The sequence below is a fragment of the Watersipora subatra genome, chromosome 10 (assembly GCF_963576615.1).
Source record: "Watersipora subatra chromosome 10, tzWatSuba1.1, whole genome shotgun sequence".
NCBI lineage: Eukaryota > Metazoa > Bryozoa > Gymnolaemata > Cheilostomatida > Watersiporidae > Watersipora > Watersipora subatra.
In genome coordinates, this window is record NC_088717.1 from 19,350,408 (window position 1) to 19,368,708 (window position 18,301).

The window sequence follows — 18,301 nt, forward strand, 5'->3', positions numbered from 1 at the left end:
TATATATTATATTGTGTTTTATTCACTGTAGAGTGCTAAAGTTATTTGATCTGATACTTCTTAAAGATTCTTTCTGTTAGTTGAACTTTTAACACTTTTCCAACTTTATAAACTCAACCTATTCTACATTTTATGGATCTTTGTGAAAGAAACAGCTGATACTCTGATTAACAAATAATTGTTAAAAATTCAAATGTCATTATTATTATTCAAAAATTCAAATCATAGTTTTTTATTTTTACTTTGGAACACATTGATAATACATAAATGTGTCAGTTATTCTAGAAATTTCTACCATAACAACAGCTATGTCCAATTTGTTTGAAACAACGGTTGGAGGTCCATAAAAATATAAAAGAACTTACAACATTTAGATTAGCAGCCTGGCATTCAGGGCTAATCTATACAGGCCATAGTTCTATACTTTACTAAAAACAATGTCTGTTTATCTGTTTGTCTGTTCGTCTGTTCGAAGACACGCTAAGAGGGTTAGGAAAAGAGATTACCTGGCTCAGGAATCAAACCGCAGATTCAAAAGCATACACACTATCATCACACTACTAGGTCACTTTAAAACTTTGTAGTACAATTATCCGCATACTGATTAATCATGATGATCTCTCACATGACGCGAGACTGGCAAAAGCACTAGTTCAAAATAATTGTGCAAATTGTCTGCGCTTTATCGGCACACATGACAATCTCTCACGTCACACTAGACTACCAGGGTACTAATTTTTGATAATACTCATTTTACTCTACTGCACAAAGGAATTTCTAGCATTTACTTAGTACCTATAAAACTTACAAAGACTGGGCTCAAATAGGCCAGTACAGTTTGCTATGTACATGCCGTATTTTGAGGTGATAATAATTATTACTTAACACTTTTCTCATCTTCTCTTTTTTGCTCTTGTCTCTACTCTTTGTCTTTCTCTCTCTTTCTCTTCTTCTCTTGTGGCAATTGAGTCTCTACTGAGATGCTGCTAATCTGTAGATAGCTTTATCATCAAACCTCGACTTAAAATTCATTCCACATCTATTAAAAATCTTCAAAACATAAAAGAATATGAGCAAATATTTGTCTCTACATACAGAGTAATCTCCAGCATGTAACTTCCAAAAGTATTTGATAAATTACATTTTTGTGAGTAGCAGTTAACGGATTGGTAAAATTACATATACATGTAGTACATAAATTACATTAAAGTACATTACATTATTTATGTAATTAAAATTATTACAGCAAATAAGGTTGCGTTTCACTCAACCATCGAGCCTATGCACCGCTACATTTCTGTTTGTGTGTCCCTAAGGTAAGATAATAAAACTAACCAATGAAAAAGGCTTTTATTAATATTATTAATAAAAGCCTTTTTCATTGGTTAGTTTTCAGTTAGTTTTTACATATGGTATGACTTTTAACATTTAGTTCTTTAAATGCATTTTAATACTACACGTAATTGCTTGAAGTACTTATCATTGAGTTTTGAGTTTTACAACCAATCAAGCGCAATACAATGCATTTCTATTACACTATTTGCTTCAACAAACAACGATTTCTTCATACGAAGCAGATATCGAAGCAGATTAGCTTTGGGATTGCTGTACTTGGGCTTAGCAGTGCGAGCCTCAAACTTTGTGGCGCGAACGGAAGCAGCTGATCTATTCATTATTTCGGCTGACTCGTCATCCTTCCCCTACTGTTCGATTGATTTTTGATTCCTTTGGAAACATGCAGCGAGTCACCGCTGCGAGACAGCTCAGAAAAGGCATTGACATTTTCATTCTCTAAGTGACCATGGCTTGATTTGCCGCTCTCTTCCGCTATCACTCTAATTCTGCTAATATCAGCAATGATGCAGAAATAGCCACGAATGCTGCGAGCTTATGACGTAATACTAGCATAGCTGTGAGTGCAGTGTATATATAATTGTGGGGGTATGAATGGTTGAATAAAGAATTAAAGGCTTTGAAGAAGACAGAAGTGGTATCCATTAGCACTGTCCAGTAGCAGTGTCCATCATAAGCGTGTGACTGATAATGGAGGCTATAATCGGTAAACATCCGTTGGGCAAATCTGGGTTGACAGTTTCCAGCATTGGTAAGTCTTGATGTTTGTGTACCATTTTACCATTGTTCAACGTTTCATCATTTTCTTAATGAAAACTGTTTTAGGTCTTGGCGTATGTAAAGATTTCTTTGGTTTTACCTTTAAAACTGGTAAACCGAATGGCACTGCTTGATTGTCATAAAATAAATTGATTCCGTAAAATAGATAGATTTTCCTTTAAAGCGTTGGGGTGAGTAGCTTGTAACCTGGTTCAGCGGAACAAGTGGAAGTTCCTCAAGCTAAGCTTTCTGTTTGCTTCGCATAGAAAAATTAAAGGTTCTCACTCTAAAATTTTCAAGTAACTGTCACAATTACTGTCACAATACTGTCACAACTGTCACAACTGTCACAAAATACTATTATTTTGTTTCTAATGTTTGGTAATATTTTTTTGGGGCAGTTTGCGGCTTAAGTTCTTTGTTTAGCAAGGTTCTGTTTCAAGGTCATAAACATAAGAATAGTTTTCAAAGGCTGCACAATTATTAAGTATTTTACTATTTTCAAAGTTGCTAAGCGCTAAATCTATGAGTTGACATAAAGATTTTATTGGGTTTATTTAAATAAAAACCCAATGTAGAATTTGACAAATTTTATGGCTTTGCTAATTTTATGGCTGTAAAATAGTTGAGTTAAAAATGTTTTTCATATAAACTGCTATGGAATAAAATTTTATGCACCAGAAGCTCAATTTACTGTTATGTGGCTTAGCTGGGGAAGCTGGTGCATTCCATAGACTTTTCATACAAGGTAGGAGTTAAAAACTTCTGAATAGATGCTTGCATTTGCCCAATACATTTGCGTGAGAACTGAATATGTTACTTGTTGAACAGGAGTTGGAAGTGTTGGCCTTTCTGGATTACATGGTCCAACCGATGAGAAGGAAGCTCAAGAAGCGATAATCTATGCAATAGACAGCGGTGTTAACTTCATTGACACAGCACCATTCTACAACAACCGGCGGTGAGCAGCCAGCCCGCTTCCTGCTGCCTAATCAGATGTGTATTAATAGCTATCTTGCTCAGTGATGGTTTAAAAAATAACTTGCTAAAAACCTGTTTATTGCTTTAACTTTTACTAGGCAGAGTAAGACAAGTAAATTAATGGCAAATACCACGGTTATACCTAAACCTGTGTTGAGATAAGTAGGAGAGAATAATTCTTGTAGAGCTGAAGAACTACTAGGCGACATCGTGTCACAGTTCGACCGAGAAACTATTTGCTTGGCTACAAAAGTAGGGAGATATATGGATCCTGCCAGTGGCACACAGAGGTGAGTAGCTTGTAACCTGGTTCAGTGTTTGCTGTGAGACTTACTAGAACTAAGGAACTATGAAATAGCTATTTCTGTTGACAAATTGACTTCGGGCTTTTTCACTCGCTTAAATATGTATGTTTAATACACTAGGTTACTCATGACAGTGGAGTTATGGCTCCCTGTACTTGCGCCTATGAGTAGTACGCATCTATGGTAGTACTATACTTTGTTTTACGGCATGAATATTATGACTTTATGAATATTATGGGAACATTCAGCATGTCGCCATGTTCACAATGGACGCCATGGTGCAATTGTTAAATTGGAATGTTGAATGTCGGGTTTTCTAGTTTTTATTTGTGACTGGTTGGTAGGAATAAATCTAGGTCGCAATTTTTATCATAAACAGCGCAGTGTCTGGTGGTGTCTGACGTCTGAAGCCAGGGTTGAGAGGTTAAATAAAAGATAGTTTCCTACAGGATTTCAACTCGCGACATACGTGTTAATAGACCTTCACACTAACACCTGCACCAACCAACCAACCACCTCTTGACAATTCGGAATAGTTATGGACATACTTATTCTCTGTGCTTGCCGGTGCACATGACTCCTCACTGCCAGGGTGCTAGTGCAATAGTTCACATTTAGTTGTTTTTTGACGAGTGCATGTTACACATTATTATTGGGTTTTTGTACATTTTTCTGTCCTTTACAGTTTTGACTATTCTGCTGAAACGACGAAGGAAAGTGTGCTGAAAAGCTTACAATGTATGAAGCTGTCATACATAGACCTTGTGCAGATACATGATGTAGAACACGCGCCCAGCCTACAGACCCTTATCAATGAAACTATTCCATGTTTAGTAGATCTAAAAATATCTGGACTTATCAAGTCTATTGGTGTTACAGGTAAATTTATTTAGACATGATTGCTTATTGATTGATTGATTGATAACAATATTGCAAACATGATTGATTAATAAATTTAACATGATTGCTGTACAGTTAGCTTGTACATAAGTAATGTTTATTAGACAGCTAAGGTCATTGACACGAGCTGTTCCTTAGACAAATACACAATTCTCCCAGAGCTTGGTATTGAAGATGTAAACAAGGAGTCATGTTGGTTACCAACAATATTTGTATTCAGCATGCTGCCGGCAGTCGGCAAAATGGTTTTAACATTTTTTGTTGTCAGCTCAAATGATGTCACAACTGCCAGAGGAGCTGTCAAAACACTCCTGATTGATCCAACACTTCCTACATCAATATTTTTGCCATTGTTTTAGTAAAGATGCGAAAAGTTTAGGCTGTAATGCCATAAACATCTGATAGCTTAGATTGGACCTGACAACCGTTGTGTTAGTTACCACAAGCATTCTGAAGCTTTGTTATGTGTTGCAGGCTACTCTACAAGGCATGTTCGGAAACTAGTCGAGGCCTGTATGGAGCATATAGATGTTGTCATGTCATACTGCAGACACAACGTGTATGATACCACTTTAGCCAGGGATCTACCATTTTACAAAAATAACAACATTGGAGTGATAAATGCATCTCCCCTTGGTGAGTTGGCATCGAATTGGATCTACTGCATTAGCCATTATTGCTCCTATTAAAAGTTTATATCGATGCCTATAAAAATATATCTACATGTATATTCATCTTCATAGTTTTTGTACCTAACAAACATCTTTCCCTACATGCAACAAGACAGCACAGATTATTGACTTACAAACAGACATTTTACTGACTTTTGCATTATGAGTTGTGTTCTCTTTACAGGAATAGGACTATTCACTAATGGAGAGAGCATAGCTTCTTGGCACCCGGCGACAGACGAGATAAAAGAAGCCTGCAAAGAAGCTGCAAACTACTGTGACTCTCAGGGAGTAGACATTGCACGACTAGCACTCAGGTACCTTGTCTTTAATTTCTGTAATAATTGTGCAGTTATTAGACCAGTTAATAGCAGTAATCGTGCAGTTATTAGACCAGTTAATAGCAGTAATCGTGCAGTTATTAGACCAGTTAATAGCAGTAATCGTGCAGTTATTAGACCAGTTAATAGCAGTAATCGTGCAGTTATTAGACCAGTTAATAGCAGTAATCATGCAGTTATTAGACCAGTTAATAGCAGTAATCATGCAGTTATTAAACCAGTTAATAGCAGTAATCGTGCAGTTATTAGACCAGTTAATAGCAGTAATCGTGCAGTTATTAGACCAGTTAATAGCAGTGATCGTGCAGTTATTAGACCAGTTAATAGCAGTGATCGTGCAGTTATTAGACCAGTTAATAGCAGTAATCGTGCAGTTATTAGACCAGTTAATAGCAGTAATTTTGCAGTTATTAAATTGATGTTAACAAGTATACAACTGTCCAATTTCTGGAAGTCGATTATGAAAAGATGAGTGCTCTACCGAGGAGCTTATGAATCAGCCAATCATCATGTAGCTCTATACACTGTGTAGTCACATGCATCTATTCATCATAGAGTCGCATGTAGGTCGTCTATACACCGTTGGGTTGCATGTAGGTCTTTATACCGTGACCAACTTGAGGTATTATTCAAGAAAGTGTAATTCATTTTAAAAAAAGAAGGAAACTTCTAAAGCTACTCTAGGAGTCGTGGTCTGCAGTGGAAGATTAAGAATGCAATTTGGAGGACATATCAAATAAAAGGCAATTATTTCTAGAGCTATCAGTATGAGATTCAAGTTACAGGAGTAGTCCTCTCCTTGATATTATTTGAGCATCTGCTGCGCGCTTTGGTTTAGTGTTAGCTGAAATATATTGGCATATTACTAATCAACCAAGCTTACCGACTCACCTCTTGTGTTATTACAGGCATTCCGCTGAGACAGAGGACATCTCGATGACACTATGGAGTAGCAGAAAGCTACAGCATATGAGGTCAAACATATCTTGCTCCATTTTACCACTGACGAAATTAGAAAAGTCCACTATGCAGTATATCAAAACAGAAATATTGTCACGCGTCCAGGACAAACATTGGGAAGAGCAGCTGGATAAAGAAAATCCATTTTGGCCAATAGAATAATTGTAGCGCAAGGCAGGAGACCGGTTCCTTAGATTGCTGATCTGTTATCAACTAAACTAGATTGCTTCAACTAACCAGACACTTGTAACCACTTGTCACTCGCACCATGTCTAAGAAAGACTACACTGAGATTATTTTGTTATCGGAACTTTTTTTGCTGGAAACCTAGATTATTCAACATTAATTAAAGATCAAAGGGATGTTTTTGTATAATTTGTTCAATATAAAGAAAATAGTGTTGGATACTCAGTAAACGTGTAAAATATAAGCAGTGCTTTTTAAATAAGATTTAACAATCGAGATGATCACCTACAGCGTTTGCAAATAGTAAAACTTGAACCAGATGGAAGTTATCTGACACTTGCAGAACTGGTCAGACTGACTCTGCTACCAGTAATACCTGTAATACCTGTAATCCAGTACCACCTGTATATATGTCTGGTTGATGGTGACTAAAGTGTCAAGCCTTATACAAGTAGGGTGAACTGGACAACCTTACGAAATAAAAAAACAAGATCTGAAAAGGCGCTGTGCTAAGCGATGAGCCGTGGCAGCATCTAGAGAACAAACAAACCTATTCGTCAGCTACTGCACCAGTAAAGTACAACCGCTGCACTGCACCTTCCGTCAAAAGAGTGAATTCGGTCCGGCAAAAATTGCTTCCCAATAGTGGAGCGCAGCTCTATAGAATAAATGGCAAATTTCACAATCAAACCACAACCATGTAGACTGCTGTAAGGGAGAGAAACTGAGCAAAGACTTGCTCTTGAGAGTTTTGCCTATTATCTGCTAGGCGGGTGAGGTGCACAGACAGACTCCTCAGCCAAAATGTCCCTTTGAAGGATAATTTGGCTGAATGGCAGAACCAAATCTATATGCATAAATCTCATAGTTTGTGGCCGTCTGTCGTTCGGCCTGTCCAGCTATAGCTATTAGTATCGAGCAATGACAAAATCTGCATCGCAAAATATTTGATCTCGGAAACTCACTTTCACTTGGCTATATAGCCTAACTAATTAAGCTATGTGAGATACAATGGGTTTATTGGGCGATTGAGTCGTTCCACGGGTTAAAATTTGCATAGCGCTCTGCGTTACGCAACGTCACTAAAACTCTCACAGCTCTTATTAATAAGTTTAGCAGTATCGACACTAGTTTACTCAAATTAGCCATTGGCAATGTGCCAGGCTAATGGCAAGTGGAAGGTAACTACATTACCTGCCACTGTTTATAAGCAGTTTTTTGATACCCGTGCAACTCCAATCTTTCGGCTACTTCTCTCTTCTAGAACCTCCATTTGTTTCCTGTTTCTACACATTTCACACTGCACCCCATGTCTAAAGGGTATGTAGTCATTAGCTTAGAGTGAAGCTCTTGACATTCAGTATAATACCTCTCTTCTGCTTACGCGTCCTTTTTTATAAGAGTACCCATTTTTGACTGCATATGCAAATTCTTTGATAGTGTACAGGAAGTCGTAACATAAATGCTTCCAAAATGGCAGTTCAACATAGAAGCTGAACATTAGAGAAGCTTGTAATGCAAAGTTCGAAATGTGCAAAATGGATTGCAAGAAATTGTATTTACTAGAGATTATATAAAAACAGAAGATCTACATAGCTACTATTTGTAAATTACGTTTAGATTTGTGTTTTATGTTTTAGCAAGTTCGGTCTTCACTTTCTTTTCCAGTAAGAGAAACATCCTTCGCAGTTATCTCCACATACATCACAAATGTTGATGTTACCGAGACGGGAGCTCGAGTAGAAGATGGTCTGCTGGTTCTCAGGCTCGTAATAATCATAGACCTTTACAGCAACTGGCCTAGCCTTAGCTACTAATCCTGTTCTGTCAGCATTGACCTCTACACACTTCTCCTCGCTTGTAAGCTGTAATAACAGGGAAACTAAATAATATATATTTAGATGTCTATAATTGGTCACAACTGTTGTTTTTTTGAGCAATTTAAAAGGTTGCAAGTGATTATGCGTGTTTTTCCGATGTTTGCAAGTGATTGTTAATTTGTGAGCGTTCTTCCTTAGAAAAGTTCGTAATTTATAAGTAGTATGTTAACATACCATAAACATACTTATGAACTTCCTTCAGTAAACAGAATACACCTTAAACAGTTACCATATATGGACATCTGAAGTTTACAACAAATAAACAACCACAGACTCGCTAGAAAGATAGTCCAACAACAGTGAAAGTCCAACAGGTGCTCTTACCTCATCAAAATAAAGAATAACCTTTCTGTCACCCTCTTCAATTCTCTTCACTCCGTCGTAGCGTTCCATTTCAAGTGCCTCAATGTCAGCCGTGAAACCACTCGGTATACCGATCTCTTTAACAGCCATGCCTGTTGTACCACCCAGCAACCACCTAGTAACCACACACATCCCTTGTCACCTCACCAGTCTTATATGGCACTGACTGTATTGAATTTAAACTAGTATAATATTCCTTTACGGAGATATCTGTATAAGTACATTTCCTCACTATGAAAACTGCTGCAAAGCTGTAAAGCTCCAACCAGAATATTACGTTAGTCATAACTAACCTGGTACAGACTCTCACTGTAATCCTATTGTCTGACTCACTGATTATAGTGGCTACGGTGTCAAATGCGGGCTCTTGTTCATATGCCTCCACATTGTAACTGACAGAAACTTGAGCTAAGGCTACTCCTGAGCCACTGGCTGATATGCTCACAGACTTGGTATCAGCATCCAACTAGAAACATGTCAGATCCATAATATGTGATACCTGATGAGCATTGAATACACTGGCTGAGGGTTGTCTCAAGAATGTAGGAAGGACTACTAACCACCCGACTTTGCAACAAAAGAGCATTGGAAGAGCTGATGCTATAGGAATTGGTTTGTCCTGCTGCTGCAACATCCACAGTCATATTATTTGATCCAAATTCTACTTTGGCATATTTAGCGAGTGCTTGTAATGCCACAACTGTATCCTAGAAACAGTAGAAAAGGCATGATATTAGCTCATGTAGAGTAGCTCATAGATGTATTCACATCAGACCTCGACACGCACAGACGCATAGCTTTAGTGTGTAGATACAAGAGCTAGGCATATTTTGAAAAGGAGTGAAAAAATAGGATTAGTGACTCAAACCTGAGTTGATGAGAAGCCACCATTGCTGTTTCTCTGAGATGAAATCCATTTAAGGATAGGCATCGCTTCTGTGACACCAGATCTCTCTGTGACCAGCTGCAGTACATAACCAGCCAGCTCTATGTCAATAGCTCGACCCTGCTGGTGTGGAGCCCTCCATGCTTTGCTGTTGGTTGCAGGAGTAGGTTGGGGCTGGTGCCAGTATTGCATTCCACCTAATATACACTGAGTTCTTAAAACAATCATAGATCAATGCAGAGAGTAGTAGATGTAGAAAGAAGTAAAAAGTGCGATAAGACAACTCTATTTAGTCTGAACCTTTTTGAAGCTAAATATTTGCTATATTATTTTTTATATATATTATTGTATTATGTATTATATTTTGCTAGTTTTATTATTAATGAACTAGTACCCCGGTAGTCCGATGTGCTGCAAGAGATTGTCAGGTATGCTAGTGATGCTAATAAAACACAGAAAATAAGTGCACAGTAATTTGAGCAACGTGGAAGGTGAATGGTTAGTACAGTTGGCTGCGCGTGAATGCTGCAGGTTCAAATCCTGAATGAGGCAATCATTTTTCTCAACCCGCAACCATAGCGACGGACTGACAGATGAATATAGCTCTTACTATAGCAAAGATAATATACTTACCAAAATGGCTGACCAGACTATAATCAAACTAATAAATTATTTTCCATAAATTATATTACAATGATTAAATAATTAAATGTAAAATTGATATAAAGATTAGTTTTAGAACCCTTGGTTCTATATAAAAATTATTATCCTCATACCTTCATGTTTGGCCAGCATTTCAAGAGGAAGAAAAGCTCTGTCCACATTGGAGCTGCCAGCCTTGAAAAGAGCATAGGAAAACAGTGCGAGACTGTAGGGATCAGAGAGAGCGGAAACGTGGCTATCCAAATAAACCTGCGCTTTCTTCTGAGCTCTTGCAAGATTTGCTGACGCGGCTGAAGAGGTTTGTGGAATGTCTGATATGGCAATTAAGACAAACGCTGTCAACGTTACATTGCTACTGGCTCCACCACCCTGTTATTAGAATCAAATATTAGGAATAATGGTTATGTATGTCAATGGTATCATGATGAGAGTAAACAATTCTATTTCCTTAATCCCAAACTTGTTTGTTTCTACATTTGTGCTACATTTCTATTTAGTGATACTAACATACCACATCTACCATCGTATGTTTCAGTTTATGAACTGTCTATTACTACCACTTACAATTCACTATCCCGACTCCTCCGCAATCCTATTAGATTATTTTTTATGACTACCAATACCAGTAAAAAGTTATACAAACACACCGTCATTCCCTTGTGGATGATGTGACCAGGTTCTGGGAAACTCCCATCAGAATTTTGCCTCCTGATTATCCAGTCAACCGCTTTTGAAATTATCTCCTCGTCCACAAAAATAAAGCTTTTCGCTTGTTGGAATGACTTGACTACAAAAGCTGTTAGCCACATGCTTCCAGAACGGTCACTTTGCCCAAATGCGCTGAATGAACCATCCTCTCTCTGATAGGTCAGTTCTCTCTGATAACCTGCAGTTGAATTTTATTTATCAGTATCCTCACATATTTTCAGTCAGGGACCAAGAGTTATTTTTAGAACGGGCTTACAGAAAGTGAAAACGTGTGTGACATCTTATATACCTAATAGTGACAAGACAGTACAGCTATGAGTTGGCTCCTTGTTTTAAAAAGGCGCACAGAAAGTGAAAATCTAGGTGTGACACCTTATATATCTAATAGTGACGAAACAGCGCAGGTGGGTTATATCATATCTTGTAATATATAGATAAATATTATTTCTCTAACACTCTTTATCTTGTGTTAGGATGAAATGCCTCTGACCAATGACTGTCTGGTAATGATGTACGTAAACCAATATCTGTTATAGCGCAGAGACAATAGCCTAAGTTTCTAAACTCCTCTCACATAAACACCACAGACCTTTCTCCATGAATCCCAAACTCTTAGTCTTAGTTTCAGCTGTGAGTTGATTGGTCTGCATGAGATACTCAGTAACAAAAATTGTGGGAGCAAAGTTGAGCATATTTTGTTCTCCACAGCCATAAGGCATCCTGATAAGCTTATCGAGTCCAGTCAAAGCGGGTCCCATGACATCCCCTACATCATACAGCAACCAGCTGGAATAAATACCACTATTTTGTGTAGAGAGTGCAACTCCTATTCAATTAAATTCAAGTTCTTTAATATAATGAACGCTTACCAATGAGAGAAAACTCTACCCGTACTGAATCGCTGACAACGTTAGAAGGTAAGTCTATAGCCAGAGTTTCTGTGAAGAAAGAGCTGTTGCTCAGATTAATGAGTACAGCTTGGTTGTATTCCTTCTGCACTCCTTCAGCCTGCAGTTAGTTCAGACACAGGAATGACAATCATATGACCTAAATGACATATGAGAAGTTTATTGAGAGATATTACCCATAACAGACCTCAACTAGCAGAACTCTCTGAACAGCGTCAGCAGCTCCAGGGGTGGTGGCGGTGACCTTGACCTTCATTGAACCAATTGTTACGGGTACTATAGGGAAGGAGATGGTGGTGCCACGGTTAGCCACTGCCTACAATATACCAAAGCCAGAATGATCTCTCTAAGCCTGTATAAGTAGTTACAACAGCTACGATTACTGAAGAAAAAGGAAGTAGGACTCGTTAAAAGCAAAGTGTAGTAGAGTCTTACAGTCTAGAAGGTTTATCATGTTATGCCAGTCAAAGTAACGACAAAAAACTGCTTAGAGTTTATAAATTAGGTTCTAAATGCTCTTCTAAACATGACTTCAATATGTCAAACTTTAACACAATCTTGGGTTTGCATATCTTGGGTTTGCATTGTGGGTGAGTGAAAATGCATGCTAGAAAGTGACAAACGTCAGCTAGACGTTATTACGGATTCATTCAGTGCAAGCAGCTAAAGAGACTACAGTGAAACAATAATTGTGTCTGACCAAAACTGTGACAGCTTCCTGTCGCTTGACATTTCTTGTGGAACCGGAGACGTCAATTACGATAGACCTGTACTCATCAGACTCTGGAAGTGTGACTGTAACATTTGCATCCCTGTCCAAGTAGTTGAAAACTATGGCTTGAAGAACGAGCTGCTCACCTCTAACCACTGAATACGGTAGATTGAGAGAAACAAAGAAAGGTCTAAAGACTCTCATCTGAAACATAAATAGAAACCTTCCGCTTGTGCGTAGATAGCGCTGAAGTACACAATTCTGCATAATGTTAAATGGGGAATATGTACATACCTTAGCAGTTTCTGGAGAGACCCCGAGACCAGCTATATCGGATACAGCAAAGGCGCTTGCTACCCACGAAGTGATAGTATCAGGGACTGTAGTAGTTACCACCACCTGACCATTTCTAATAATAAATAAATGATTTGTTTAAAAAAATCTTTAAAAATATATGCAACGATTGTTTTTATATCAACCAGATTAATAAATTATTAAGTCATTAATATGATGATAAGGTGAAATATCAATTATAATGGCAGAAAAGGAAAAGTTGGAAAATAAATACTAACACTGAGCTAGCGTAGTATATTAGTGAGTACTAACACTGAGCTAATGTAGTATACTAGGAAGTACTGACAGTGAGCTAGTGTACTATACCTGTATGTACTAACGGTGAGCTAGTATAGCATACTAGTAAGTACTAACAGTGAGCTAGTGTAGTATACTAGTAAGTACTAACACTGAGCTAGTGTGGTATACCAGTAAGTACTAACAGTAAGCCAGTGTACTATACTAGCAAGTACTAACAGTGAGCTATTGTACTATACTAGGAAGTACTGACTGTGAGCTAGTGTACTATACCTGTAAGTACTAACGGTGAGCTAGTATAGCATACTAGTAAGTACTAACAGTGAGCTAGTGTAGTATACTAATAGGTACTAACACTGAGCTAGTGTAGTATACTAATAAGTACTAACACTGAGCTAGTGTGGTATACAAGTAAGTACTAACAGTAAGCCAGTGTACCATACTAGCGAGTACTAACAGTGAGCTATTGTACTATACTAGGAAGTACTGACTGTGAGCTAGTGTACTATACCTGTAAGTACTAACGGTGAGCTAGTATAGCATACTAGTAAGTACTAACAGTGAGCTAGTGTAGTATACTAATAGGTACTAACACTGAGCTAGTGTAGTATACTAATAAGTACTAACACTGAGCTAGTGTGGTATACAAGTAAGTACTAACAGTAAGCCAGTGTACCATACTAGCGAGTACTAACAGTGAGCTATTGTACTATACTAGGAAGTACTGACAGTGAGCTAGTGTTCTATACCAGTAAGTACTAACGGTGAGCTAGTATAGTATACTAGTGAGTACTTACAGTGAGTTAGTGTAGTATAATAGTAAGTACTAACAGTGAGTTATTGTAGTATAATAGTAAGTACTAACAGTGAGTTAGTGTGGTATACTAGTAAGTACTAACAGTGAGTTATTGTAGTATACTATTAAGTACTAAAATCAAGCTGCTGTAGACAACATCTCTCATCCATAACACTCAATACTTTCAATCTCACTCTAATATGCTCCGTATTTATCTTCCCATTTCATCCCTTTTTCTATTTCCTTTTTCTCTCCTTTAGGATGTTCCCACCTCTCCCTCATTTTTTATTCCAATCTACAGTAATTGCATTTTTTTCTCCATTCTTTCGTGCATCCTCCCATATCTCTTTTATGGTGCACCCTTTAGTTTTTATCTTTTTCATTTTTATTTATACCCCTCCTTGTCATTCTTTTTGCTCTCCTGTCCTTTTAATCTTTTAATTCCCCGTTTATTACTTACACAGATGTTACATTAGACCAAAGCCAGCTTTCAGGAAAAACTTTCCGGACAATTTCAGGATTTCCAGCACGGGGTGGAGCAGCCCCGGTGGGAGGAGCAGCCCCGGTGGGAGGAGCAGCCCCGGTGGGAAGCCTAAGCCCATCAATCATCGCAGGTGGCCTCCAATAGTCACGATAATCATAATCTGGAATAAATCGAAAATATTAAAAACTCAAAGTATAAACCGCTCAAGCAAATACTCAACAGATTACTCCCGCTCTGCGCAGCAAAATATGAATGTACATGTATTTGCATAACTTGGCACCTTTTCAACAGCCAGAGATCTGTTTGTCTTACTCAACTGTGCTTATGCGTCTTGTTACTAACACTAAGTGTACTACTCCTGTATCATGTTTATATCAATAAAAACCAGCATTACCGAACTCCTCAAATGTTTCGACTTCTGTAAGCCGAATTAGTAGCAATACAAACATATTATAGACCTTGGTCTAAACATCTTATAAACGGACATAAAGTTTGAACCTACTAGTGAAATCAGTTTTAGTGACTGAAAACACAGAGGTTGACTGATACAGTTATATATACATCTATATATATAACTTTCAATGTTTGTATTTTATTCGGTGGAATTGTTTGTGTTAGTTCGACCATCAAAGAAAGGTTTAGATCTCAGAACCTCCAGTTCTGGAGGCGGCAAGCTCACCCATTTGGCTAGGCGTTCAGCTGATGGTGGCGACCAATAATAGTGAAAATATTCATCACATCAGTTAAAATACTCACACTTAAAGCGCTTGGGGTTATTAAAGTTGAATCTAAAAACCTTTTTTGTAGATTTCATCAGAAAGTATCAGTATTTTTCTATCATTTATGATTGTTTTTTGTTGTTTGAAATGATCTGACTGCCAGGATGTTTCAAGAATAAAATTGATAAAACTTGATCACGTTTACAATGCTCGCAAGAAAACTACGTGCAAAATGACATCACTAGTTGTTATCATCGATAGTTAAAATCGGCTATTGGGTTCAAGTTGAAGCGCTTACGCGTCTCTGTTCTGTCAGTATCTTTGCAATTATAGACGTTATAATCATTTATAATCGTTATAATCACTCTCGATTGATCTGAGCGTTTTAATCGCGATCAAGTTTTGTAAATTTGAATCTTGAAACATCCTGGCCATCAGATCACCTCAAACATCAAAAACAATTGCCAGATGATAAAAAATATCGATACTTTCTGATAAAATCTCTGTGTAAGTTCATCTTTACCTAGTTATGCGCAACGTAAAAATTATTAAGCCGGTTTCAAACATGGCTATATTTTAGTGAAGATTTAACCTACTAGCTTACGAAATAAGTTACTCAAATGCATCGTATAATTATTTTATTATCCTTACAATGCCGGGCATTTGGCTAGTTTGTTATTCAAGAAAATTACTATTTTTCTTTGATGTCATGCACAGTGCGCAAAAATCTGGAGTGGTAGCTGGCAACATTTAGCTAGTTGGTGGCTGTTTAGCAAAGCCCAACTAATTTTCACCACCAGTCAGTAGAATTGCTTGGGTAGATTATATGAAGGTATTTTAAGTTTTTTGTTTTGAAGCAAAATTTATAACGAGCTCTAACTAGTTATTCCAAAAATTACAAACCTTGATCCGAATGTAACAAGAATGTTCCGATGAAAAAAAATTCTCGTTAAATTCTGGCCATCGTCAAGATACCGCCAGCTGAATGTATATTTAAGAAAATTACTAGCAAAAACAGTTAATTTCATTTGCAGAAGATGGAATTCCGTTCAGGTTACTGACCACTACTTGCCAAACTTATGCAGCCAACAAGCAGTCCTGGCACTTGACAACTGTGTTTACTATCCACAAGTTCCGTTGAACCAATTTTTTAAAAGATCTAGCCTAATACCAATCACTTTTGATGGCCATGACTATTTACGTGGCACCAAATTGTGTCTATCGAGGCCTCGGCGATTACGTCACTTTGTGTCAGCTGTTTTCGAGATATGCAATTGCTTCAACATCTTTGGATGGAGGCATTCTTTCACTCACCACGAAATGTGGGTTTCGTCTGTATATCCAGTGATTTCAATCCGCTGTAAGCCTCAATGACAGGAAACAGATTAGCTTCCTCAAGTTGTGCCATTACTAGTGCTTTTGCATCAGCTCAAACCTTTGGACTGTTTCAGAAAACTGGCCTTGACAACCACAATTCATAAACACTAAAAGAATAGTTGTTTTGGTTTTTTGTTTGATACCTGATGTGTCTTTCAACTAAGGAGGAATTATTTCAAATTTTATAGCAATCAAAGAATTGTTTATTATTTTCGGTGTATGTACCATTATTTTGCCCAGGTATATCCAAAATATCTGTAAATTGTGCACAAAGTACGGTTTTCGTGTCTCCTAAAAGTTGATGGAATCGATGCAAGCTCCATAATCTTTTCTTTCTTTCTAATCATAGATTGTATGGAAACAACTGCCTTCTGGTTTCTGTCGGTATCCAGTAATAGTCAACAGTAGCAGCCATTGCTCTGAAAGTCTGACTCTGGTCCAGTGTGTTTAAACTATCATAAAGTATGGTGAACATGAACAGTACCCGTTTATTATACACAGAATTTTCACTGTAGCGCCCATGCTTTTCTTCTAGAGCTTTCCTTTGTCTCTCACTCATCTTACTGCTCTACCACAACAGATACCCTTTTAGTTTTGTTTAGTTTTTCTTCATTTCTTATTATATTCCCTCCCTTTCTTTTTTTCTTTTACCTCTGTCCCTTAACATAATCTTTCCTTTCACCTCTGTCCCTTAACATAATCTTTTCTTTCACCTCTGCCCCTTAACATAATCTTTCCTGTCACCTCTGTCCCTTAACATAATCTTTTCTTTCACCTCTGTCCCTTAACATAATCTTTCCTTTCACCTCTGTCCCTTAACATAAACTTTTCTTTCACCTCTGCCCCTTAACATAATCTTTCCTTTCACCTCTGTCCCTTAACATAATCTTTCCTTTCACCTCTGTCCCTTAACATAATCTTTCCTTTCACCTCTGTCCCTTAACATTATCTTTCCTTTCACGTATGTCCCTTAACATAATCTTTCCTTTAACCTCTGTCCCTTAACATAATCTTTCCTTTCACCTCTGTCCCTTAACATAATCTTTCCTTTCACCTCTGTCCCTTAACATAATCTTTCCTTTTACCTCTGCCCCTTAACATAATCTTTTCTTTCACCTCTGTCCCTTAACATAATCTTTCCTTTCACTTCTGTCCCTTAACATAATCTTTCCTTTCACCTCTGTTCCTTAACATAATCTTTCCTTTCACCTCTGTCCCTTAACATAATCTTTCCTTTAACCTCTGTCCCTTAACATAATCTTATTATTCCTCCTCACTCCGCCACTCTATCTCATCCAATAAACTACCTCCTCTCCCAGGTTCCTCTAATACACTCCCTCTTTTCTCTCTCTCTCCATCTTTTCTTTTTTGTCCTTTATTTTCTCCAAACTGTCTTCCCTTCACTATAATATCTCTTACATACATATTTAATCCAGTTTATACTTGCCTTCTCAATCTTATTTCCTTTAATCAGAAAGCTTATATAAATGATTAAGTTAAATTAATGCTGCTTATTTGAATTAATACAATTTTTCAACTCACACAGATGTCACATTAGACCAAAGCCAGCTCTCTGGAAACACCTTGCGAACAGATACACTTTCAGAATTTGTTGTTTTTGAAGGGGCAGCTCCAGTTGGAGGAGGACGTTGTTTCTCAATTAACCTAGGAGCCAGAGTACCCTTTGCAAATGCCTCGTTAGCGAATCCATTTAAGTGAACCAATGGGCGTATTCGCCATATATCTCCAAATCCACCA

At 37.6% G+C, this 18,301-nt stretch overlaps 2 protein-coding genes across 2 annotated transcripts in view; one reads left to right on the forward strand and one right to left on the reverse strand.

Moving 5' to 3' along the window:
- Positions 1-1,978: 1,978 nt before the first annotated feature.
- Positions 1,979-6,531, forward strand: LOC137406579 (uncharacterized). The gene is made up of 7 exons (XM_068093177.1): positions 1,979-2,104; positions 2,944-3,073; positions 3,279-3,383; positions 4,084-4,277; positions 4,773-4,934; positions 5,154-5,286; positions 6,219-6,531. Exons 1-7 carry the CDS (start codon positions 2,044-2,046, stop codon positions 6,430-6,432), a joined length of 999 nt encoding a protein of 332 aa, XP_067949278.1. The 5' UTR covers positions 1,979-2,043; the 3' UTR covers positions 6,433-6,531.
- A 1,350-nt stretch (positions 6,532-7,881) lies between these two features.
- Positions 7,882-18,301, reverse strand: part of LOC137406842 (CD109 antigen-like) — a 36,176-nt gene continuing 25,756 nt past the window's right edge. Inside the window, exons 16-28 of the mRNA XM_068093451.1 lie at positions 14,424-14,607; positions 12,871-12,985; positions 12,565-12,780; positions 12,052-12,180; positions 11,826-11,964; positions 11,546-11,722; positions 10,896-11,134; positions 10,362-10,617; positions 9,568-9,782; positions 9,260-9,406; positions 8,993-9,165; positions 8,661-8,814; positions 7,882-8,321 (exon numbers count right to left, since the gene is read on the reverse strand). Of these exons, the coding sequence (XP_067949552.1) occupies positions 8,109-8,321; positions 8,661-8,814; positions 8,993-9,165; positions 9,260-9,406; positions 9,568-9,782; positions 10,362-10,617; positions 10,896-11,134; positions 11,546-11,722; positions 11,826-11,964; positions 12,052-12,180; positions 12,565-12,780; positions 12,871-12,985; positions 14,424-14,607 (2,357 nt within the window). The 3' untranslated portion in view covers positions 7,882-8,108. The remainder of the gene's footprint in view (positions 8,322-8,660; positions 8,815-8,992; positions 9,166-9,259; positions 9,407-9,567; positions 9,783-10,361; positions 10,618-10,895; positions 11,135-11,545; positions 11,723-11,825; positions 11,965-12,051; positions 12,181-12,564; positions 12,781-12,870; positions 12,986-14,423; positions 14,608-18,301) is intronic.